This window comes from Polypterus senegalus, chromosome 1 (assembly GCF_016835505.1).
Source record: "Polypterus senegalus isolate Bchr_013 chromosome 1, ASM1683550v1, whole genome shotgun sequence".
Taxonomy (NCBI): Eukaryota; Metazoa; Chordata; class Cladistia; order Polypteriformes; family Polypteridae; genus Polypterus; species Polypterus senegalus.
In genome coordinates, this window is record NC_053154.1 from 300603967 (window position 1) to 300630939 (window position 26973).

Genomic DNA, 26973 nt, shown 5'->3' on the forward strand with positions numbered 1-26973 from the left:
CGATTTTCGTGTTAATTTAATACCCGCTTAATCCTGTTTACACACACATACAAACCGTGTACGAAATTTCTTCGTCAGGTATCTTTGTTTGTGTTGATATAAATCATTCAATTGCACTTTTCCAGAAAATGAAAACTGCCTGATCCGGCAATTCGTATATATAATGAACGACTGTCTCTGTGTGTGCAGCTTATTGCTTTAATTAAAAATAAATGCCTTGGTTAGATATTTTTCAACATATTACACCTAAAGTTTGTAGACCGAGCACAGCATCTAATATATTGTCCATGCTTGCTTTAAAATATTGTCTTTGTTTCCTTTATTTTAAGAAGTCATTCAAGATTTAATGTTATTTGAGCGTGAAATTCAGTCATCCACGTCTATTTCCACGTCCTCCTCGTCCTCTGAGCCCTCTTGACTCGTGGCGTGGTCCGTGAGTGGAGATGATGGCGACATTTGATGTTTGCTTGGGGTCTCGAGTCCGTGGTTGGAAGGCGATGGAGATTGGGACCGGGACGAGCCCCTGGTCCCAGAAGCGTTCTGTTCCAGGTCTATGAATGTGGTCAGTTTTTCCATCGGTCCCATGGTTTTTGCCGACTCCACGTCCGCTTTCATCTCTTCTAAATCCCGCTTTAGTTTAGCTCGGCGGTTCTGGAACCAGGTGATAACTTGTGCGTTCGTCAGCCCGAGCTGTTGAGCGATCTGATCCCGGTCAGCTGGAGACAAATACTTCTGGTATAAAAAACGCTTCTCTAGTTCATAAATCTGGTGGTTTGTAAATGCGGTGCGAGACTTTCTTCGTTTCTTAGGAGTGTTCCTCTGACCAAAAATTGTCAATCCGTCCCTTCCTAAAACATCAAAACATTTTTTTGTTATTTTTTCCGCGATGAAACCATCTGGTTATAGTTTTAAACACTTTGCAAAATTTCACTTATAATTAGCCAGTGGAATTGATGAAAACTAGAATGTTAATGAACTGCTAGCACAGAATTTTGTTTTTAGAAAATAAGGAAAATGGAAATTGGTAGCATGTCTTGTATTGTAACACATCAGTTAATGCCCAAGTGCGCTAGTATGCATTTCTTTAGGATCAAAATTGCTATACCGATTACAGTTTAATACATTTTTGATTTTTTTTTTTTTGCCTAGTAAATACTGTTTTCATTTCACTAATCGATAATTTATTATATATAATGTCAGAAAGTTGTGGATTATTTTTCCCGAGATGTTTTAGGTCATCTTTAACGGTGAAATATAAAATATTATTATACTTTGTTTTCCTTTTGTATACTGTACATCTTTAAGTGTATCTCTAAAATAGTACCATCATAAACATATAAACAAACATTATGTGTATTTCACTATTTTTCATGCTTATACAGTATAAATAAAGATACTCAAAATGTACATTGTATAAGCTTTGTAATGCTAAACAATATTTACGTTTAATCAATCAACCTACCTTCGGCCGCTTGAAGGACGCTCACTTCTAGTCCTTTGAATGTCTTGCTGGCCAGCTCTTCGAGGGCACACAATGGCGAGGTCTGTGTGAGCAATGCCCGGCTGGACAGGGGTAGACCGGGAGGAGGGTGTTTCTCGGCGGCTGAGAGAAGGTGAGCAGTCCCACAAATTGTGTAACTTCGTCTAACGGAAGGCTTGTTAAGGATGTCTTCTATACTGAATGGGGTTAAAGGTTTGTTGGAGTTTGCCGGAGGTGGAAGGTGATCCAACGGACTCCGTCGTCTTTCTGGCACCGGTGAGCCCTTTGCATCCTCTTTTGAAGTCATTTTAGAATTTTTTTTTTTTAAATTTTATTCGAAGGTCCTTTGCAAAAAATTCACAAACCAACTTAGAGAACCTAAGCCCAAACCAAATCTCAAAAGTCCGCTGGCGAAGTGAATGTGATTCGATAAACCGACGCTCAAAGTACGAGAATTGCTTCTTTTCTGCTTTCTGTGATTCGAATCCTCGGAGTTGCCAGTTTGTATTTTTCGTAGTCCTACTTTTGCCTTCCTTCCTCTCGCCTCTGAAAAAATGTGTCGGCCGCAACTCTTGCAGTACAAGAAACAAAGCTGCTTCTCCCAGTATGGTGAAGCTAAGGAGTAGGGGCAATTGACTTTTGCTAACAAGTTATTGTTGATTGGGAGGTAATCAATTATCTTCAGTGGCACTTTCACCCTCTCCCTTTCACTCTTTGACTCTCTTTCTGTCCAATGCAAGCTTTTGCAAGTTGGGAGCTCCATTAATTAAAAGGCATGGCTAGTAGGAGGAGCCCCGTTGAATTATAATGCTTTATGCTCTTGTCATTTTCTTGCACATTATTTGCCTGGCTATATATATATATATATATATATATATATATATATATATATATATATATATATATATATATATATATATATATATATATATATATATATATCAAATTGATAAAATTGTAATTACAACATTGTTATTCGTTTTCTTCTCGTGGAATTGTGCCGTATTTCACATTTTTTCCCGACGAAGAAAATATCGGGGGTAAGTAAATGAAATAACTAACATGTTAACGTGTTAATTAAACATGTAACTGAACTATGAATTTAATTTTTTTTCGTGTGTTTGTTTTGATGCAGTTTGCTCTAAAAATTAACTGTTTTCAAATACATACTGTAATCAAATATTTTCTTTGTCTTTTAAAAAAATAATTCCTAATCGTATACTTTGCGACTGAACAAGTCAATTGCAAATACATAGTGATACATTTAAATATAAATTCTGCGCAAGTGTTTGAAGTGATATGTTTCCTTGTTTTTTAAAGGCATTGTAGAAAGCGGCCGGTATATATCACTGTTACTAATACAGCTGGACAGGGAGAAGAAAGCAAGAAGGCAGAGTCCCCTTCAGCTCAGCTAAATCCACTGCGCTATAATTCAAGAGCAAAGGGCCACCTAACAGCATCCAAGACATATTTCACTTGCTTTAAACCTCCAGATGCTTCTGTCTTAGTTTACTGGTTTTATACGCAGACAGATAGCAAGGTAGACAGGCGGTTTTGTGCATGAGACTCCACTACTTATTACTTAACATTGCTTCTTTATATTTTAGAAAATTGTAAAATTGCTGTTTCTTCTGTGTGCTAATTAGAAGTTTAAACCGTATGTTTTTCCATGTACTCAAAGTTAGTTGGTAAAAGCAAAACATCACAAAACAGTTACATTTTAAAAAATAATTATGCAGTGTTTTCCAAATAATTTGTTCTGTTTTCTTAGTATTAGGTATTGTGATCTTTAACGTAATTTGACTAGCAGTATTAAAATAAACATTATACGACACAGGTACATATTATCGCTGCTAATTTATACAACAATTTAATACATTTTCACTGGATTAGTGTGATTATCATTATTTTTTTCTTTTTCACTGTTGTTCCGATTGGCACTACTAATAACGGAATTCGTTATGCTGTGGTATATTTAAAGCCACGATTCCAAATCCATAAAATTGTTTCTGAAAACGCAATACCTTCTAAGTCCGTTTAAATTTTGCTCTTACGTTTCTGCATTAATGATAGGCTTCACGAGCTTCACGTGAATACAAACTGACCTTTAGTGTTTGTCGAGATGCGGTTCCATTGGATTAGCTCTAAATTTCAACCTATAGCACCAGTCCGCGTTAAAAATGAGAAGCCCCTATTAATAACGGTGTTAATAAATTGTACGGAGAATGCGGCTTGCAAATTTCAAAATGATTTAGGCTGCTCTTTTTAAATATAACCAGCAGCTTAGCACTTCCCGATAAGTGCAAGGCTTCTTTTTTATAGGTAATACTCCAACGCGACCATTTCTGAAAAATAGAATTCAGACGGCAGCAGGCCACAAGTTGCGTATGTTTACTTATAGCTAATTTCTTCAATGAAATTTTTTTTCTTATTATTTTTAATTTGTAAAATATTGAATAAGTATAGTGCAGTATTCAATAAGTCAAACAACATCGCAATTTAAGAATATTATGATACGATTCTATATAATTTGCTCTGAAATCCTTAGTCTTTGTGATCTGTATTTAAGACGTGCAACACTACGAACAATGGCCTATGGCCTTACCGTTGTTGCTTTGCTTAAAACGAAATCGCGCAATCTTTCCGTTAACCGTTTAAGTGCCGTTGACATACCTATAGCAGAAGATGCCAGCTGTATTATTGGGCATGGATTATGTCGCAACTCTGAGACATTAAGTACAACTTCGGGCAATGGACATTTCAAGAAAACAATCTTCCAAGCATCACTGCAAAAAGAAAATATTCAATCAGATATGGGCCGTCGATTCGATGGTTCGTTTTAAGAAGTCTGCCCATCTTTTAGTCACTTCAGGCCCTAATCAGTCTAGACCGAATTGAAGAGCACGTCCTCCCCTGTGGCCCCGTGAAAGTATTCGCGCTTCTGTGTAATCAGAGGGGTGGGGTGTATAACAATTCCGACGTGGCTTCCGTGGGCATATTCATGATTTGGAAACAGCGTGCTTTTAATAGTGCCGAGCTATGCCTAGTTTTCTGTTGTAATCACATGTCACAAAACTGCACTTTATTTAAATGACTGTTACAAATTCTAGCTCAATTAACATGCAAATAGGGAGTTTCTTACTGTTTCTGAATACCTTTGGCATAATTTCCGTGCTTTTAGTTCTCGTTTGTAGGTGCTTTAATTCAAGAACACGTAGGGGAACGGCTCGGTTCAGCTCAGGCGCGTGTAAACGGGTCCTGAATGTAACAGCCACTTAATCTGGCATGACATCATAATATTCTGGATGTAACCTCTTAGGTATTTATTCAAATAAAAAAAAAAAAAAAAGTTTTTATTTATTTATTTATTTATTTTGTTTTTGTCCTGACAGAAAGAATGCAGATTTAAGTACAGAATTCTGTCCTGTTTAAAACTGGATCTAGTATATTTCAATATGGGATGTGCTTAAATATTCTGGGGGAGAGTCTGGCATAATTGCATCTAATGCATTTCTTAACAACTTGCAATTAAATACATGAGATGAATGAAAAGAATAACATAAAAACTGCAGAGCATGAAAATAAATCTGTACAAGATTTAAAGCTAGATGCTCTGTGGAATGAAACATGCAGCTGTAGGTCATTATTAACAAACTCATATATTCATATCTGACCGTAAATGTGTTTTTAGTAAAAATAAATGTTATGTATTTTATACTGAATGCGCATAAGGGAATGTATATCCATGATGCAGACACAATTTAACATGATACCAAACTTGTTCAAGTGGTTATATACTGTATATCATAAATAAGCTTATGCAATCTTTGAAATGTGTCCCATCTCCTCTGAATTTAGCTAAAATGTACTTTGGTAGTTACAGCCCTTATGATTCTTGCACGTTGGATTGGAAAGCTTGTGATAAGGTTGTTAATCATGATATTTAACCATGGAGATCATGTGTGACAGGCCCTCGATAGCACAGAGAAAATCTGATTTACAGTTTGCACTTTGACAGCTGAAGGCCTAGGAAATGAAAATAACAAGAGCTCCATGTGAAGTGCTTTTGGAATGGCATATTTTAAAATGAAAACTTAATTGAGAAAGCACAAGTTTGGTTTTCTTATGAAAACAGAAGATGAGCTTTCATTCTTAATTTGCATGTGTTATAAATACCACAACTCTGGATTAACATGCCCCCAAATGTTATAGTGTTTGGAGAAAATGGAGCATTCAGATGAAGAGCTTACTGTAGTCCATTTTGCTGTAAGGTCATTTTGAAACGGGACGTCCAGAGTTTACCTCTCCAGTAGCCATACTGTATAAGAGGGTGAGCCTTCAGGTGCATGAAGAGGGCAGAGGAAATGTGACACATAATAATATAAATATATTTTAAACAAATGCTTTAACTGTAATGCTTGCTGTTAAAAGTTTTGGTTGCCCAATCACATTATAATATAAAAGGATTTAAACTAAATAAATCTATGTCAATTGAGTTAACATTTAAACTTGAAAAGCATGGTCCATTCACATAATGTTGCCACCAGGAATGCAATTTATTTCATTGAGATGTCTTTAAGGAGAAGTTTCATTGCAAGTAGGGGTCTTAACGACACTTGCTGGACTGTGTGACATGGTGTGCAGTGAAAGTGATAATCTTATGTCGCCAAAATGAAATATTCAATGCAAGCTGCATAGTAGTAAAGCTGGTGTGAATAGTGTAGGCACCTCCTTCTATTATCTTCATTTGTCATAGGGCTCACCTTTTAATATTTTAGGATTTTAGGACTTGATGTGCCCTTTGGAAAGTGAAGAAATTGATCTGGTTACTTTTCAGCTCTACAGTTCTAGCTGATTTCCCTTTTTTAGAAATATATCCAATCATACTAGGACAGCCTAAACACTTTGACAAGCATAGGAAATATCATATAATAATCAGAAAATATTTTAATCTAATTCAGGTTCAACATGGAGTCAGAGGCTATCCACACACAGCACTGGGTGCAGAGCAGGGACACTCTTAAAGGTGCCAGGGTGGTTCTTCAGTGCCATGCCATATAGGGGAACCACGCAGTCTTTGTACCCAAAAGACCCATCCACATAAAAGTCCAGAAAGAACCTTTATTTATTTACATTTGTAGCAGGCTTCATACAATTATATTTGTGAAATCCCAGTGGGTTCCTGATTTTAAAAGGACTCTCGCTGCATACAATAATACAGGCTTTCTTCTTCCAGATTTTTTTTATTCTGTTTGTGTCCTGCAAGGTAGCCTGATAAAGATGTTAGTTGTTTTTTCCCAACATATTAGAAACATTTTTCAAAGCACAAAGAAGCAACTTCATATGCAAAGAACCCCTTTCAGAATGAAATGCCGTTTAGTTAATCAAAGGTTCAACAAGGAAGTATAGTATAAAGTATCTAAAATTAAATAACCGTTATCTTTAAGAGTGTAATCACAGAATCGTACATTGTAGTAGTGTTCCAGTGTATACATGAACTTTCATAATCAATTATTTGAAAATGTGATATTTGTAAGCTTTTCCGAGTATAAAGTTCATACTAATAGATATCACTGGGACTGTTAGTTTAGGCATGGGAATTATTATCATTCTACAGTGCCGTATGCTGTTGTTCAACCTTACTTTATTTCTGGTAGAAGTGCTTTATTCAAAATGCTTCAAAATAAAATTATTCCAGGTCTTTAAAAGTGATCCAGATATTATAGTACAGACCGTCATCTACAATATTAGCAAAAAGTGTCCTTATAAATTTTCCCATTAAGTGTTCCACATACAAAGCTCTGTAGTACAACTTTTTATGAAGATTCATATTTATTAAGCTAGAACACACTTTGTCTAAGTAACAATAGAATACAAATCAGTGTGTTTAATATAATAAAAGAATACACACACAGAAGAAGCATATATTAGTGTAAATGTACCTATGTACAAATGTTTGTGCTATGTGTGCATTTATACTGAATATGTACCAATGCATACTATAGTAATATGCATGTATATATTTACTACAAAAGAGTGTTCAGTTCTTATGACAATAGGATATAAAGGGTTTTCAAAAAATGTATACACAAATAAAAAAAGCTGCATAAATAAAAACAGCTTTTATATAAAGAAATATAAATGGATCACAGGTGTGTGTGTGTGTATATATACTATACTAAGTTCATACGCTACACGCACAGGTTGCATATATGAACCATATATGTATGTACAATATTTGAGTGTGTAAAGCATATATATGTAAGTTATGTAAATATGTATATACCTTTGTAGCATTTACATGTAAGTAGTATTTAAATATGCATTTGTGCTTATGTTTTTAATGGAGAGTATTTAAATAGCTCTGTGTATATGCATGTATTATCTGTGTGTATGGTACTGAAATATGCATCTTTATATACTTAGATTCAGTAATGATTTACACACACACACATATATATATATATATATATATATATATATATATATATATAGTATATATATGCAGTATTTGTGTGTAAACAGTTGTTATATATATATATATATATATATATATATATATATATATATATATATATATATATATATAAAGATATACATACTGTATGAATGCTTGCATATATGTATTGTGTTTAAATTATATACCTGTACTAGTATGCCTGTAATGTAATGTGTACATGTCAAATATAATTTCATTTTTTTCTATGTATGCATGTGTGTAGATGTACTGTTTAAGTATGTATACGCTATATGTGCTATATGTGTGTTTGCTTGTATAAAAAGTACATCACCATGTACATGGATATGTATTTACTAATGTTTTATATTAGTTTAGAGTTTAGAGTATATATATATATATACACATATGTGTGTGTGTGTTTATTTGTATTTTTACTGTATACTTGTATGTTATAATTATATATGTAAAGTATATAAACACATGTCCAGGGATGTCTTTACAGTATATGAATATGTGTATATGTGAGTCCAGTATATGATATTCATATGCATAAAAGGAAATGCAGTAATGTATATGTGTGCACATGGGAAGAGTGTAAAAAAATACTCATATGAGCCATAATGCAAAGTTAGGATGTGACAGTGATTAATATCAATAACCTTCTGTATTTTATAAATATGTTTCTGTACTGGATGACAGCACATTATGGACTGATGTACCATCCTAGCTGCACTTCTGCTTTTCGCCTTTCTTGACTGTTAAAGCCATATTTAATTTTGATTCTGCATTTAATTGGGTGGACACTGATGGATTAATAAAATAATGTATGTACAGTATCTACATCCTTATGTACATTTATTTAACTGTCTATTAACGGGTACAACAGACGGCTTAGCTGTTAATGCCATTGCCTCTTAGGCCCCAAGTTCAGTTCCTAGTGGAGATCACTGTCAAAGTGCTGTCTTCTTTATTTCCTCCAGAATTCCACCAACTCAGCTACAGGCCCAGTGGGAATACAAATGTTTGAGTTGGCCTTGCACTTACAAAATAATGATTAAGAAAATATATGGATTATTTATTATATGATGTGTACAATAACAATAACAGCATTTTATTACAAGTTAAACATTTAAGATTACTTTCAGTGGGGTTGGTCCAACCATTCATTTTCTGAAGAGCATCATTTTCAGTACCTGCCAAAGCCTATCTCAGCAGCACTAGGCACAAAGCAAAAACCAAAACCGGGATTGAGTGCCTCGTTAGCCGAGAATAACACAGCGACTCACTCATCGTGACACACTATGGATTGGCTGACCAGCTAACGGCACAGTCACCCCAAGGCACCTTATCTAGAATCCTAGGATGGTGAGGTGTCAGTACTTACTGTAGGCCTCCACTCTGTTATGTGAACCTGCTTCAGCACAGTTTCAGACTCACAGACACTCTTAACAATAAAAGGAGTCAAAGTGGTTCTTCAGAGGGGAACCATATCTGACTTCCAAAAGAACCATTCACATTAAGTCTCCAGAAAAAAGCATTATTGGTTTAGATCCATAACAGGTTTTGTAAATAGATTTTTGAAATACTAGTCAGTTCCTTATTTTAAAAGGACTTTTGCTTCATACAATAACAGATGAAGTTCAGGTTTTCTTAATCTGTTAGTATTCTACTGAGAAGCCTGCTTAACATTAAATATTTCTGCTTTTTCACATACCTTTTCAAATCCAAAGAACCAACTTCATATGCAAAGAAACCTTCCCAGAATGAAATGGTGTTCTGTCAATTATTGGTTCTATGAGGAACCAAACAACCCAGTAAAGAGCCATTAAACAAAAACAGTATTTTGAGAGTGTTTGTCCCATCTGCACTGGGTGCATAGCATAAATGAACCAAAAATGGTTCTCTAGCACTTACAATACTCACTCGCACTGTGAGCATTTAGAGATGCACAATGACAGAATATGGACAACTTTGAAATGTGGGAGTGAAAGTGAAGTACCAAGGAATTAAAAAAAAAGTACAAATGGAGAATATATACACTCGGAGACAGTGATTTGGCCCAAATTCAAATCTAGTCTCATTGAGCTGTGAGGCAGCAGCACATTCCACTGTGTCATCATGTCCATTATCCAATTATTATATCTACACCTAAATATTGATATGGACGTCTAAAAAAAAGGCTCATAGTTTTCAGTTTATCAAAGTTGCTACTGTCCTAAACGCAAGTGAACAAGTTGTTCTGCAAGGGTCACTTGCAATTATTACATCAACTTTAGTACACAACAAAATTTCTTATGTTAAATTAACAATTAAATTGTATAAGAAAGCTATATTTCCACACATACACATTTAAGTGTGACATTAACACTTGTTACGTTGTTGTGTAGAGTTGATCTGAGGCTGGTCATTTTAAATACAGTTTTTATTTTATAACACACCTTGCAGAAACCTTGCAGCTAATGAATTAATTATCCATCCATCCATCATCCAACCCACTGTATCCTAACTACAGGGTCATGGGGGTCTGCTGGAGCCAATCTCAGTCAACACAGGGCATAAGGCAGGAAACAAACCTCGGGCAGGGAGCCAGCGCACCGCAGGGCATGCACACACACACACTAGGGACAATTTAGGATCGCCAATGCCCCTAACCTGCATGTTTTTGGACTGTGGGAGGAAGCCCATGCAGACTTGGGGAGAACATGCAAACTCCACGCAGTTAGAACCCTGGAAGCAAACCCGGGTCTCCTAACTGCAAGGCAGCAGTGCTACCCACTGTACCACCGTGCCACCTAGTGAATTACGATGTAATTATTTACATTTTTTACATTTGCTATACAGGCTGGTTTAGTGATTTGTTCAACATCACACGTGGACTCAAATGTTAGGATGAACAGACAGCCTTGGAGTGTGAAGTTCGCTGTCTTAGGCACTAGGCCCTGCTGCCTATTGTGTTGTTGTGTACATCCTGCTAAAATTACAACCACCGGGAATAGCTGACTGCATGTTAGTGTTTCTACAACAGTTATTATCTCAATACATGTAACATGTAAGGCATTTTAAATTTTGTTTTGCCCTAAGAGTTAATTAATGGTTAGCTGAAATTGCTCTAAAGCAGTGCTGTACTTGTCTCACAGAAGAATGTTAGGCCTTATGTCTATTTATTTGTTTATTTATTTATTTATTTTATTGCTTTTGTAATTGTTTTGTTTAGAAAACCCATAAGAGAGTCAGTAAGGAGTGTTAACTAGAAAACTGCTGTCCAGCTGCCCTTTTCAGTCATTAGATGGAAATTAACCAGAATGAGTGTTCTGGTTCGTTTCAATCTGCAGTTTCGCTAAAGGCTTAATGTAAAGTACGTGTTGATGAGACTTTTCCCCGTTTTCATTGTGCACGTTTGTAAGTAAAACCCATCACCTGCGCCTGTTAATTTCGCAGAGATGTATAACACAATTTCTGAGGTCGTAGAGCTGAAGCCTGTCCCAGCGATATCTAAAAGAGAGAGAGAGAGAGAGAGAGAGAGAGAGAGAAGGCAGCTCGCACAAATCGGGCAAAGCCATCGAGTCCCCAGTCGGCACAAAGTGCGCGTCTTTCGGAGGGACACCAAAAAACCGCATTGGCAAACGCGGTGAAAGCATTCGAGCTTAGGCGGGCACTAAAGCCGGGATTCGAGTGCAGTCTCCAGCAGTTTGGAGGCGGCCGGCACACGTTAAAATGCATTATTAAGTTTAATATCGCCCAGAAAAAGTTTTAAATCGCTGCTATATTCTAGTTTAATTTCTCTCAATTGATAGCGTATTTCTGGGTTGTGTACCAGTACAATTAGGTTACTTACAGTTAAGCATGACTCTTTCTTCTGTATCTTGGGCGTTTTTATTCGTGCTTTAATAATAACCGAAGCTGAGACGGACTCTTAGAAATTGCACTTCTTTAATGGCACTTTACTGGGTTCGGGGTTTCTCATAGATACATTGCTTGACAAAGAGCCACTTTACTCTTTGCATAAAAAATGTGTTCTTTGGCATTTGAAAAGATTCTTAATATGTGGAATATAGGCTAGCTAACCGGATACTGACAGATCAAGAAAACCCGAGCTTAGCCTCTGTTATTGTTTGAAGTGACAGACCATTTAAAATCAGGGACCCACTGTTATTTGACAAATGAAAATTTATATTCATGGTTATTTATGGAACGTGCTATAGATCTAAATAGACAACAACAGCAAAAATGTAGTTATTGCATAGCCCAAAATGACACAAGGAATGTATCGATAAGCTTTAATCACAAAGTTGATAGCCACTAGCCTTGATTATCGAAGAAGACAAGAAGAAAACTCCTAAAATAATAAATAAATAAATAAATCCTGGAAGAATTAAAAATTGGAAGAAAATGTTGGGAAAGGCAATTCCGAGAGAAACCCCATTCCAGGTAGGTCTAGAATACAATGGGTATCAGCACATGATTGGGGTAAATACAATACCCAAAACAGAACACAGAGCTATATGGCCACCTCAGAAATATAATACAACAGGGCAAAATGCAAGAACACATTCAATCGTTCACTAAATACAAATCTATTTATACAGGATAATCAAAGGTTTTTCCCCATGGCATCGCTTTGAAGAACTACTTTGGCACCTTAGTTTTTAAAAGAGCAATTGCACTGAAATATTTCACTCATTCTATGTACATAAAATGGCAATTTGTTTTCCTTTTGGATGGATGGATGACTGAATTCATTTCTCTTTCAACTGTAAAACATTTTCACATATTTTATATCAAGAAAAATATTATTATTATCATTATCATTATTATTATTATTATTATTATTATTATTATTATTATTATTATTATTATTGCTGTTACATATTGTTTGTCTGACGCCTTTACCCAAGACGACGTACAACATTTGAGATAGAGCCGGTTGCATTTCTTTAATTTTTCCATGCATGCAAGTGAAGTGACCTGCTCGTGGTCACATATCAGTAGCAGGTTTTGTATACGCAGGGTATATGAAAATATGGAATATATATATATATATATATATATATATATATATATATATATATATATATATATATATATATATATATATATATATATTAATGTGTTAAAGCCCGATCTAACTCTTGTTAAGCATATCTAAAATGTGGAGCTTAAACTAAATGAACTTTATCGAAGAATACCGAATAAAATCCTTTTATACGCATGCCTTGTGTATTTATTAAGCAAATCACCCATAATTATATGACATATTTAAATCGGTTTCTTGTATTGCAGTTTTAAAGTTAACAACGTTGATGTAATTGTTACATTATCCGGGTTTGTATAGCTCATAAAAGTGCATAAGAAGCTAAAAAAGATATGATGAAGAACTACGCTGTATGTGTGTTAAATTGAATCCAATCTACTGTCTTTCGTATTGTACTAAACTGATTTACTGATTAGACACGAAATACAAAACTCATCAATTGATTCACTAAACCCTCTGTCAACAAAACTAGAGGTGCGGGAAACAGGAGCCAATTCTAACAGCATTGGGCCCGTGGTAGCATCACAGTCACTTAAACCTTTCCAATTATTCATCGCCTAATGTATATATTTTAGGAGACAAACCATAGCAAACACAGGGAGAATATTTAAAATCCATACAGACAAAGAGTCAGTAATCTGGGTTTTCAATACTCTCATCTTTTTGTCCAGTTTCTGCTCATCCGCGTAAACGTGTTTTTGAGTCTTTCCTTCTTAAAGTTGTAAGAGTAGGATTTTAGTGATCTCTGTACAGATGAAAAGGGGACGTTACGCAGTGCAAGCACAGCAACTCTTAGGGCTTGTGGCAGTGCAGAACACTCCTTAGAGTGATAGATAGATAGATAGATAGATAGATAGATAGATAGATAGATAGATAGATAGATAGATAGATAGATAGATAGATAGATAGATAGATGAAAGGGACTATATCAGATTTTTCATGACCACATGAAAGTTACGCCGCATTGTAAAGTTTCAGTATTTGTATCACATACTAATAACAACTTTGTCATTAAATGCTAGTAATCTACAATGTTCACATCACCATTGTGAGCGCAATATTAAATTTATATTCAATGTAATTTTACATTCCTGCTTTTTTTTATGCCCAATCCTCACTCTTTTAATCAATTGTCATAAGACACCACCTCAGCGACAGCCGTCTGTTGTAATACTTGTCATTTTCCCGTCTTATGAACAGTCTCAAAGTGCGCGGAGAAGAAAAGTAATCAACATGAGGTCAATATGTTCAACCTTTTCAATCTTACTTGCTTTTAAGTGTATCCCGCTTATCAAGAACACATGACATCCGGTCAATTTTTTCACCTTTTTCCTCTCCAAAAGCGCATGTTTCTACTTGTTTGATGTTCTGTATGGTTTTGGACTGTACAGTCCTATAGTTCCGGTGATTTGATCATGGTGCCATTCAAACTTTTGTCTATAATTTAGGTCGTTTTTTACCCTCAAACTTTGGACGAAAAAGGTCTGGAATTTGTGTTTCGATTTGATTAGCTTAAGACAGCTTTAAAAGTATAAAATAGTAATAACACACATATAGGCCATTATATTAGACAAGTACAGTATAGGCCCTTCTTTCTTTCTTTCTTTCTTTCTTTCTTTCTTTCTTTCTTTCTTTCTTTCTTTCTTGTGATGTGTGTTAGGTGCACATGTAAACAGTTTATTAAATTGTCCGTATCAGAAATAAAACAAAGTTTATAGATAACTTTAACCAACTAATGCCTCTTGGTTACATTTTCTAATATAGACAAACTGCAACTTCTTGAAGTATAATCATTCTACTGGCCATCTTGACAACATGCTTTTAAATATCTCTGAAAGAATAGTTAGACTAATGTAAAAAACAAAGCGCAGGGCATTCTGGATCAACTTTGAAATGTGGAGGTGCGCTCTTGAAAACTCGAAGAACACAGATTATACTAATCATCTGCTATGAATACTCACACTGATGCTGTATCTTTAAACTTTACCGGCAGTTGAAAAAAGAAAAAGCAGTTGTGACATATGCTTTGTTTTAAAGTTTGAAGTCTTTTCTTTCTAACGGCACGGTAAAAGTAATGAAAATAAGAAGATGTCGTTATTGCCAGACTTTAAAAACTCTCCCAATGTTACCCGTAATAGTTTATGGATTTCAGAACAATCATTTTATTAAATATCAGATGTCGAATCGTGTGATTAATATTTGGCAGTTAAATACACTCCGGGGGGTTTTGTAACTCTGTTCAGCTATTGTAAAGCCCTTTGCGCTACTTTCACGTAAGAAAATGTGATACAAAAATAGGTTTTGTAATAGTAGAAGAAGTACTGATGGTTGTTGTTGTAGTTTTAGAATTAATACAGACAAAATTTGTAGAGCCGGATTAGCTTTTTTAAAGTATAATAGTTATTTTAGTTATCTAGAAACTGCGTTTTTTTTTTAAATGTTGTGCATATTTTTTGGCCTGGTCATTTGACACACATATTGACATAACCACAGGAGTTTTCCTTTTGTCAAAGTTATTCTGTTTAATATAACATGCTAAGGAAAGCAATGGCTTGAGAATTATGAAAACTGTTTCATTTTTAGAAAACGCTGTGGAACAGGTATTTTTAGTCTCTGTGTAGAGCATATGATACTTGGAAACAGATTTTTTTTCTTTAACCATCTTTTAATCTGATACACGTACACATATTTAAAATTCGATCAAATATGACGTCAAATATTCAAAATTATATGTCATGCGGGAGAAAACTACTGAAATCTATATCAAGTAAACTGCTGATCATAATAATTAAGTATTATGTTCGCGTTAATTTCGAATTAACGGTGATACTTGATATTTTGCTTCCTTAATTAAGACGTTGATTGCATGCGTATTTAGTTCATTTATTTTAGTAAAAAAAAAAAATAATAATTCTTAAACATTTAGGTTAAAACGGAATATTAAAGACTCACGTCGTTGGGTTCAACAAATCCTGCCAGGTCACATCAAACTCATTCATTCGAGACAGCGGTCCATTCATTTTGGACCCGCTGATTATTTTTGTTGGTTTTGCCAAACGCATTACTGTCGGTAAAAGGAAGGCGTTGTACCAAAATAATGAATCATGGGTAATATTTTCTTCCACAACTGAACCTGATGCAAAACATAAAGAGTTTATCAAGGAAATAGTTTCATACAAGGTACATAAAACATTTCTTTCTTTCTTTCTTTCTTTCTTTACTCCTTATTTAGTATGAATCGAATATTGGTTTCTTGGAACGAATGAAAGCCTTGCAGAGTTTATGCTCAAGTGTAAAATAAAACGCCTTGATAGGTGTAGAATTTTGCTTGTATAGGAATACACACAATATGCAATGTGGCATCCATTTGCGCCATATATCAAGTTAATCTTTTAGATTTACTTTGATCATTCTCTCCGTTTATTGTCTAGCAGTTAAGAAGTAATCAAATCGTAAAATGGTGTATCTACATTGACAGTATGACACATAATGACTATAAAATTAGACTAGCCCACCATGAGCTACATAGATGAGATGTTATATAAATTTAGAATATCAAATAAATACAAAAGGTGCTATATAAAAATTATATAAAATTACACCAGGCCAATCTTGCATGTATATGTATATACAGAGACAAAAAAAAAGAAAATAAAATAGAAATAGAAATACAAACTTAAAAAGAACAAATTGACAACTCAAAAAATGTTAACAAAAACAAAAACCTAAATTGCTCAGTGAAACGTCTCCTGCCACACTGCACACTGGCTTGGTTAAAAACAGTTATAAATGAAAAGATAGTATATTAAAGAAATAAGAAACATTTTGGGGAAGCTGTCACCTAGGACAATTTACACTGCATAAACACAAATGCAATAAGTACACACATATGTGAAAGTTACATAGATGGATATTTCATCATCATAGCACACTGATAAAGAGACTGAAGGATAGATATAAAATGTACAGTTTTTGAAAGATAGATAGATAGATAGATAGATAGATAGATAGATAGATAGATAGATAGATAGATAGATAGATAGATAGATAGATAGATAGATAGATAGATAGATAAGTGTATTGTTGCAACAACATAGAACATGCAAGTGCAGTAAACAGTGGTAACAAGTGAAAAGTAACAGAATTGCAAGACCCAGAACTGTACACATATTTGTTAATCCGTTAGATCTTAAAGTATTTTTTATTGAGTTAATGTTTTCTTTTCAGTTAATATGAACATATATCATGAGTCCTGAGCACAGATAGATAGATAGATAGATAGATAGATAGATAGATAGATAGATAGATAGATAGATAGATAGATAGATATCCATTTACTGCAAAACAAGCAAAATGTTAATGTCCTACGCACAATTTTAATAATATGTCCACATAAAACGAACCAAATGCTTATTTTGTTCTGTTCCACAACGTACAAAGATACTACGTAAGTATAAATCAAAAAAGTTTAAGGATATAACTTACCTCACCTAAGCATTTACAATGAAAATATTTAAGTGTTAAAAAAAATCCGTGATTGAACAGTTAAGTCTGAATAGCTTTACTGTATTAGGTGACTTTTTCAGTTTTTTTCCTACCATAATTGCTATCTGAAAAAATAGGGCCGTTATACTTAACCCGTTTGTTTCATTTTCGTAATTATAATGTATATTAGTTGTGTACCGTCCGTTGTTGTGTTTTCGCCTTTCGGGATATCAAAAAGTGTGTCAGTGAACAAGCTTTAAGTCATCTTGCAATCGAAGTTGCACATTTTATTCTATTTTAGGTGAACTTATGATGGTAGTAGAATGACTTTAGTTTTTCTGTCGACTTTTAAAACAAACTTGTGAAGTTCCCTTTTATGGTTGTACTCCTCGGAAAATCGTACATTAAATTAATCTGCAGAAGCCTTCTTTGACCATTTATTCCACAACTCAGTAGACATTAATAATTCATTTTCAGTTTTATGATATGCGACGAATGCGAGTCAATGAGTGGAGCCAGTGCTTTTCATTTTGGAGAAGCTAGGTTAGGAGTTTGAAATCATTTAAAATCTAATAAACGTGATGTAACGACAAATGTATTTTTGTCATGTTACTGCGGTTTTAATATTTTAGCAATGAAAGTAATGTGGTTGAGCGATATTGCTGTACAATACTGATGTGGTTTAAGGACAGCAAGCGCGGAACGTTATCATTCTTAGCACTTAATAAAACTTATAAAACATTATTCTGCCGAATTACGAGAAAGTGGAATCTTATTTAATCGGAAATGCCGTTTCAATTAAACGAGTGAGGTCTTTCAAAGCATACTTTATATTGAATCAATAATTAAAATGTAATATTTTCCAATAAAACGCGACCAACACTACAGTAAATTAAAATAATAATAACATCTGTCAACGTTCTACTTCTTCTTAGTTTTGAAGGGAGCCCTGAAGGTGTTGCTTTCCACAGAATCTTATGAATCTATGCTCTCATCTTCTCATTGTTCTTACTTTCTTTTGTGTGTGTGTGTTCTTTTTATTTGCTTCACATTTTCCTTTAGCGAGTACCTTTTTGCTTTTATTTGTGTGAATTTCGGTAATTTTGAACAAAACACTAAAGTGTTTCGCAGTTTTCTTTTCCGGTAGACTCTGCCCTCGCTAAAGCAGAACGCGTCCTATAATTTGAAATTTGCCCAGTGTTTATTTTGTCCCATTCAGGGTTCAAACTCTCTCTAGTCTAAACTCACACAAAATCAATTATTTAAAAATAATACTATGTATACGTAAAATAATATATACGTTACTATGATCAGATAAACAATTGGATAAGAGACGGCTTGAAAGTCCTCTCTTTTAAAGCGGTTAAAATATAGAACTTGTAAACTTAACAAACCTTTCTCATTTTAGCCCCTTCAACATAAAAAAGAGTGTGCATGAAATTTTAATAAGGGACGATCAGACATCCTAAAGGAGCTATCAGAAGTGGAGGCCATTACTCGACAATGTTCAGAATGCCTTTAAGGTTTCTGCACATGCACACGTGTGATGGAGACAAAAATATACATCCAAAAAAAATACATGGAATGGACATCAAAGGACAACTGATACACGCTGCAAATATTAGAACACTTTTCTTGCAGACATGCAGGGCAACTAAAGCCATGTTGTAATCTTTGACCTTTTGCCTGTTAGGAGAAACATCACGTCCACTGGGCGGACTCCGCTTTCCTTGGCTACGGTGAAATCCCTGGAATTTAGCGGCGCTGTAAAAAGGAGAACCTGTTTGCTTTTATTGAGATATCAGGAGGGGCTGACACAACCGCTTTGAATAGTAATCATTAGATACTGGCTGCTTTATATTGTTTAGTACTTACCTTTTTAAAAGTTGTCCTTTTTCCTTAGGTTTGATTAGATTAGGAAAAAAGAAAAGTCCACCTTAACACGGAGCACTTGGAATATATTTGTACTTGGGACTCTACAACATGTTAATAATAACTGTCAAGAAAACATAACTCTATTTAACATGTTAACAATTAAGGCGCCAGAGCCTCTCTGCAGAGTGATGCCATAAAGGAACCATTTTTGATTCTGGAAAGACCCATCCACATGCAGGTTTCAGAAAGTATTTATTTAGATATATAACAGACTCCTAAATAACAATGAATAGATGGTACAAGATTTGTAAAATACCAATGGCTCTTGATTTTAAAAGGTCTCTTCTTACATACATATAGTAACATAGACTAAGTCCCGGTTTTCTTAGTGGTTTATATCCTGCTGGGTAGTCTACCATACATTAAAGACTTCAGTTTCTTTTCTGCTTATTAGGAGGTTTTTCAAAGCACTTCATATGGAAAGAACCCGTCCCAGAATGAAATGGCGTTTGGTCAAACAATGGGTCTGCAAGGAACCACACAACCCATGAAGAACCATAAAATGTCAATAAAGAACTTACTATTTTAAGAGTTCAGAAAATGTTTTACAACAAACTAACAAATATATGTATAGTTTTTAGTTCTTGGTCTTGCGCTTCCACCTCTGTTAGTTTGAATTTATTATTACTTTTTAACACCAATTTGTTGCCAAAACAATACAAAAGAGATCTTTGTGAAAACTCCGCAAAAGCTAAAAAACACACACCCAATATGTAACTTTCTAGGCCTATGTTAGAAACGCTTTACAATCACAAGCAAACACGAATCTATTTTCTGAGTAAAAAGAGCAAGGTAGAATCAGAGCTGAACAAGAAATGATGTTGTCACTACTGTTCACCGTTGGTTTGTGAAGCAACTTAATCACACACCCCTGGGTTGTGGAATGAAATACAGCTCTCTGAGAAAGCCCACCTGGACTCGGGGTAACACGTGAACTCCAAGCAGAAGGCATCTGAACCATTAGCAGAACACGCAAAATACACACAGAAAAGGACTTTATGCAAAATCTTGTAACCCTGCTAATTCCACCAGACTGGGGCACATTCAATACAGGGTATGTAGAAAGGATTTTTAGAATCTGCATACACAGGTAATATGAGGTTTAAATACAATCATGAAACAGCATTTTTTTCTTTCAGTTTAGCATGATAATTGCATTGACATTTGATCTATCTATCTATCTATCTATCTATCTATCTATCTATCTGTCCTTATTAGCTTTCTATATAAAAGCGGTCGGGATTGTCCTTCCGTCGCGTGAGTGGAAAGCGTAGCGGTATTCCGCTTATCACAGACTTACTACAAAGTACTTGCAGCTTGCGGTACGAAGCGACATGATGTGAGCAGAGTTCTGGTGCTTCCATCGTTCCTTTGCTTTTGTGCGCGATGCGCTGGAAAAATAGACAAAATTATGTCTCTGGAAATAATTAATGTTGATGGAGTACAAATGCCTCACCACGTAATAAATATCAGGGTGGTTGAAAAGGGCGACCTCAATATAGAAAAAAAGTTTAAATTTCATCACAAAAATAACAGAAACTATGAGTATTAAAGTAATACCGCTCAAATGCAATATAACCAAATTAATGAGTTTGTATAAAATATCAAATTGATCTACATATTGAATTGCCTTAAGAAGTGGTCAACTCAAAAGTCGGTCGCCTTAAAAGGCGGGTCAGCCTAGTAAAAGAACAAATCAGGTTGAATAATTTCAAGAAATATGAGAAATTAATGATGTTTTATATTTTGCTGAAAATTAAATGTTGTTTTTCAAATTTTAATATCTTTCGGAAAATGGGGTCAGCCTTCTACCTACACGGGAAGTTGGAAAATTAGTGATGTTGGAAAGTTCAAGATGGCAGCTGACAGTGGCGTCATACCATCGAAATAAGTACGTACATCGGTTTCGGTTAGTGCAGGGAAGCCGCCTACCAAATTTTGTGAAGATGGGGCCATAAATAAGAAAGTTCAACATGGCAGACGTTGTCGACCGTTATCGACTGTTACGTGTAGAATTTCGAAATGAAACCTGCTTAACTTTTGTAAGTAAGCTGTAAGGAATGAGCCTGCCAAATTTCAGCCTTCTACCTGCACGGGAAGTTGGAGAATTAGTGATAGATATCTATCTATCTGTCCTTATTATAAAATAACAAATCAGGTTGAAGAATTTCAAGAAATTAGAGTTGTTTTTCTCTCAACAAGTATTATGATTGCCTATTTTTGCACACAATAACATGTTTTTTACAATATATTTACTTTGACCTGTAGGGGTAACAACCTCAGAGATACAGTAACGGGTCCAAAATATGAATATTTATTGAACAGGCTGTTGTTCTCTGTTAACAAAGCACAGTACAGCAATGTCATTCTTTCTCTTCTCTCTCTGCTATCTTCTACTTCTCTCCCAGTGAGTGTTGTCCAACTCCTCTCCCAAATTCGACTCAGTCTGAGTGAGGAGAGCTGCTCCTGCTATACAAGGCCCAGAAGTACTTACTTTACCAGGGCACTGTACACAGGAAACACTTCAGGATCTGGCAGTAGCCTCACAAAACTAGGGAGCACAAGTCCCTGCATTATGCCCTGGTGGCACCCCCGGAAACAAACAGGGCCGGTCTGTCGATTTACAGTTCCCAGCATGCTCTGTGGGTGTCTGTACAGTTATCATAGTCCAGAAATGCTGCCATCTAGTGTTTTGGGGAAGCAAATAGTTCACATGAGTGATCTCCCCCGGTCCTTCCAGCATGCTGGCTTCCTGGTCGGGTAAAGATCCTTCACTGAGCCCTTGTGGGATGCCAGCATCTCCACTGAGATATTGTCACCTTTTACCAATTTCCTGTTTGAAGCCTGAGAACACCCTGCCTGCCTTCTTGTCCAATTACAGGCTTGGCCTCCCAGCTGGATAAAATATCTTATACCATCCTGGCCAGAACACCAGTCCAATCTTGCTGTTCATTACTCTATATATACAGAGACAAAAAAATAAATAAATAAAATAGAAATAAAAACTTAAAAAAGAACAAACTGACAACTCAAAAAATGTTAAAAAAACCAAAAACCTAAATTGCTCAGTGAAAAGTCTCCTGCCACACCGCACTTGGTTCAAATCCTGGCTTGGTTAAAAACAGTTATAAATGAAAAAATAGTATACGAAAGAAATAAGAAACATTTTGGGGAATAGCACGCTGATAAAGAGACTGAAGGACAGATATAAAATGTACAGTTTTTGAAAGAAAGAAAGATAGATAGATAGATAGATAGATAGATAGATAGATAGATAGATAGATAGATAGATAGATAGATAGATAGATAGATAGATAGATAAGACACTATATTATACTGTAGATAGATAGATAGATAGATAGATAGATAGATAGATAAGACACTATATAATAGATAGATAGATAGATAGATAGATAAGACACTATATAATAGATAGATAGATAGATAGATAGATAGATAGATAGATAGATAGATAGATAGAAACTTAATTTAAACTTTCCTGGTGTAAACATTTCCTAACTAAGAAACTCTGTGCAGCTTTTTTCACATGATCTAAACCTGGTCTTCCTTACTAAATAAACCAAAGGGTTGCTGGTTCAATTCCCAACACAGCATCCTTGCATGACCTTGAGCCACTCTCTTACCCTGAAGATGCCCCTGTTTTTTTTTATATTGTATTCCTTAAGTACCTTGGGACGACATTCACCGTAGGAATGCCATATGTAAAATGCCATTTTGTAAAAGTAATGCTCACTCGGTGAAGGCTGAGGTCACTGTAATAGGCCTTATGTGCTGATCTGTGGTTTTATGTTACCTGTGATTGTGATAAGCCTTTATTAAACTTTAACTTATAATGTTAGCCTCAGACCTTGGCTGTGTGATTGAATATCATCATCTTAAATAAGCCAAGAATCAAACTAAGGCTTTGTGGATTTTGAAAAAAATGCCACTTTTCTTTTATAAAATAATATATGGATCTGTGTAGGATCTATACTTGTAAAGCACTTTGAGTGTTGTAAAGCTCTGCCTAAATAAAACATATTTTTACACATATTATATGACTAACCAGCTTTTCATTATTACAAATTCACATGACCGGCAAAAAATGAATGTAAACGGCATGTTTCTAAGAAAAAAAAGGTGATGTGTTCTAAAGTTTTGCTCTGAAGGCGTATCCAGGACATTAGCTCATGTCTCCTACAAGGTTATCTGCCCTCAGAGAATGTGCAGGAAGTGAGCATCGCTCAGCAGTATGGAGGCAACCTGATCTCTCATTAGAGCAATGATGTATCACTGTCAGTGCAGCCTATGGTGGAGCCATCATATTAGCAATTTAATTTGAAAGGGATTAGTTATTTGTATGAGTACAATCAAAGTACATTTGCTGACTGATTATCGGAAAGTTTACATTTTGCAAAAATGATGTTCATATTTTCTTGTTTGTGGATCTACAGTAAATACTTTAATTACATTGAAATTAGATAGTTGTACTTCTGAGATTTTATATAATTACAAAATGCTGAGCTCATATATATGTGTCAGAGTAACATTACATATATGCTTATATATGTACTGTATATAATACTATATATATATATATATGTATATATATAAATACAGTTAATCTGGAAAGTATTCACAGCACATCACTTTTTCCACATTTTGTTATGTTACAGCCTTATTCCAAAATGGATTAAATTCATTTTTTTCCTCAGAATTCCACACACAACACCCCATAATGACAACATGAAAAAAGTTTACTTGAGGTTTTTACAAATTTATTAAAAATAAAAAAACTGTAAAAAAGTATTCACAGACTTTGCTCAATACTTTGTCGATGCACCTTTGGCGGCAATTCCAGCCACAAGTCTTTTTGAATATGATGCCACAAGCTTGGCACACCTATCCTTGGCCAGTTTCGCCCATTCCTCTTTGCAGCACCTCTCAAGCTCCATCAGGTTGAATGGGAAGGGTCGGTGCACAGCCGTTTTAAGATCTCTCCAGAGATGTTCAATCGGATTCAAGTCTGGGCTCTGGCTGGGCCACTCAAGGACATTCACAGAGTTGCACCTGAGCTCAATATTGAGCGTAATGGCAAAGGCTGTGAATACTTATGTACATTTGCTTTCTCAATTTTTTTATTTTTAATAAATTTACAAACATTGTCATTATGAGGTGTTGTGTGTAGAATTCTGAGGAAAAAAATTAATTTAATCCATTTTGGAATAAGGCTGTAACATAACAAAATGTGGAAAAGTGATGCGCTGTGAATACTTTCCGGATGCACTGTATATATATATAAAATCCAGCATCTGTCTATATGTCTGTCCACTTTTCACAAGAGAACTACGTAACGGATTTAGATTGGGTTTTTTTCTATATTTTGCTTGAACATTCCAGTTGATTTTCATGCTAAGAATCATAGTTCGATTGTGGGAGTGATATATTCTGGCTAATCCGAGACAGAAGCTACAGGCCTAGGGGAGGGGGAAGCGTGGCATCAAGAGTGGGCGGATGGGGTCCTCCTCACTCATGTGCCAGCGTCCATTCAAATCAGTCTACCACTGGCCACGTTTTGGAGCTTATGTTGCCTCCACTTAGCTAGCAATTCCTGTTTGTTTACTGATTTTTAAAGTTTGTCCTGTGTCACTACTACGCAGGCAGAGCCACGGTGGACAGCTGGTATATATATATATATATATTGCTCTCATTACCTTATGCCCCAAATGATGAAATTGTTTTGTTTGCTATTTATACTTGTATTGTTTTAGCACTACTGCAATGCCAGATTTTCTTAATATAATTTCTTTATTTTGTGCCGTGTAGGACCTTCTAAGCATCAGCACATGCTTTTATTACATATTCCACTGCATGTTTTGACTCATGCACTGCAGTTAAATGTTGGAAGGGTTTTTGTATTTTTAAATCGGTGTAAATATCATCAGTCTGTATTTTGTAAAGAGCATTGTGTAAGAATCCAGTTTTGTCCTTGAGACAGACTGGCACCCAGTTCTGATTTGTGCTCAGTGCGACCAACTTCCTTGACCCTAACTTGAAGTCAAATTTTATTTTCATGCATGTGTTGTGTTGTTGACCATTTGAATATCCCTGTGACGATGAACAGGATAAATGAGGTTAGATAATTGATGGACTGCATGAATGTCTTGCTTGAATTTTATTTTGTATTTTTAAACTACTCAAGGTCTCCTGATCTTTCCAACTTGATATTTGCTTTTTAAACGATGTTTTTGTCTTCTGTTTTCTGCCATGCCAGGACAGTGGCAGCATGTTGACTTGCTGTTTCCTACGTGAATAAGCTTTTGCTTTAAATCATCAGTGGTGATTGAATTATTGTTTTTAAATGTTTTGATATTTAAGTGTGTCTGTCCATTTTCACAGTTAATGTACATTTTGGAATTATGGCATAGCCATTGCTGCTTTCTGGTAGATGGCCTGAATGTTTGGTGCTACATTCATTTTCCATAATTTGTATGATATTCATTTAAACTTAATGCTTTGTATATTTTTTAAAAGGAAGGTATGGTGATTCTTTGGTTATCTTTTCTGCCTCACATATCCACTGTCCAGGGTTGGGTTACTCTCTGCTTGAAGTGAATATTCTCTCTGTCCCTGTGTTTGGTTGTGCTCTTTGTGGAACTTAATTATTGTGGAACTCTTTTGTGCCTCAAAATGGGCGTGGGTCCTCTTTTGTACTGGTTTCCATCTAGGACTGGTCCCAGTCTTGTGCCAGATGTACCTACCATAGACCACTGGACATTAGTATTCTGATTTATTAGTTTGATATTCAACTGCCATTGCTGGCTGTCAGATGGTTTGGCATCCCATCCAGGGTTAGTTTCTGCCTCAAGACAAGTTTTGCCAGGATTACCTCTGACCTCCATGACCCTGAATCAGATTAAGCTGCCATTCGCATTTTCCATTTTTGATGGAGCTCTCATATGCCTTGAGTGTGGTGCTTCTAGGATAAGGAACTGGCCTTTGTATGAGATTAAATGAATCTGATGAAGGATGGATGGATGGATGGATGGATGGATGGAACTTTACACTGTCCTTCGATATTTCTGGTTACGTTTTCCAAAACATTCTCTGTTTTTAAACATTTTATTGCATTTAGCACTTGATCTATATGTTTTCAGCTTTTCTTTTCAGATATCCTTTTTTACTTTAACAGTAAACAGGTCTTTATTTGTTTTCCTGTTTTTTTAAATAACGTTTTATTTACATGCTTGATTAAAACAAACTGTGATTTTCTGATCCGTGTTTTTGTTCAAAATATTAGATTTTAGAGTTGTGTCCTAATGTATAACAGTTGGCCCCATGTAAGCTAGTATGGGCTTTTTAGTAAGAGTGCCCATCGATGACTGGCATGCCATGCAGGATTGATAGGCAGCCATACTCAGCAACATTGAACTGAGTGAAGCAGGGTTGATAGTGGATGGATGGAGATATCTCTGCATGTACTGTAAAGGGCCACTTTATAATGCCAATGCTAAAGACTGAAGGGAAATAAAAGCTGTGCTTCAGAATGAAGGCCTGTTCTCACCACAATTGTCCTAATGT

The 26973-nt window shown here is 35.3% G+C and overlaps 1 protein-coding gene and 1 long non-coding RNA gene across 2 annotated transcripts in view; one reads left to right on the forward strand and one right to left on the reverse strand.

Moving 5' to 3' along the window:
• Window positions 1–240: 240 nt before the first annotated feature.
• Window positions 241–2321, reverse strand: LOC120514538 (transcription factor LBX1-like). The gene is made up of 2 exons (XM_039734973.1): window positions 1463–2321; window positions 241–848 (listed from the first exon to the last, which is right to left on the reverse strand). The coding sequence occupies exons 1-2, from the start codon at window positions 1785–1787 to the stop codon at window positions 367–369; spliced, it is 807 nt and encodes a 268-aa protein (XP_039590907.1). The 5' UTR covers window positions 1788–2321; the 3' UTR covers window positions 241–366.
• Window positions 2322–2441: 120 nt separating this feature from the next.
• LOC120514547 overlaps window positions 2442–26973 on the forward strand; it is a 100606-nt gene continuing 76074 nt past the window's right edge. The window contains exon 1 of the long non-coding RNA XR_005630484.1: window positions 2442–2520. This is a non-coding gene — a long non-coding RNA (uncharacterized LOC120514547). The remainder of the gene's footprint in view (window positions 2521–26973) is intronic.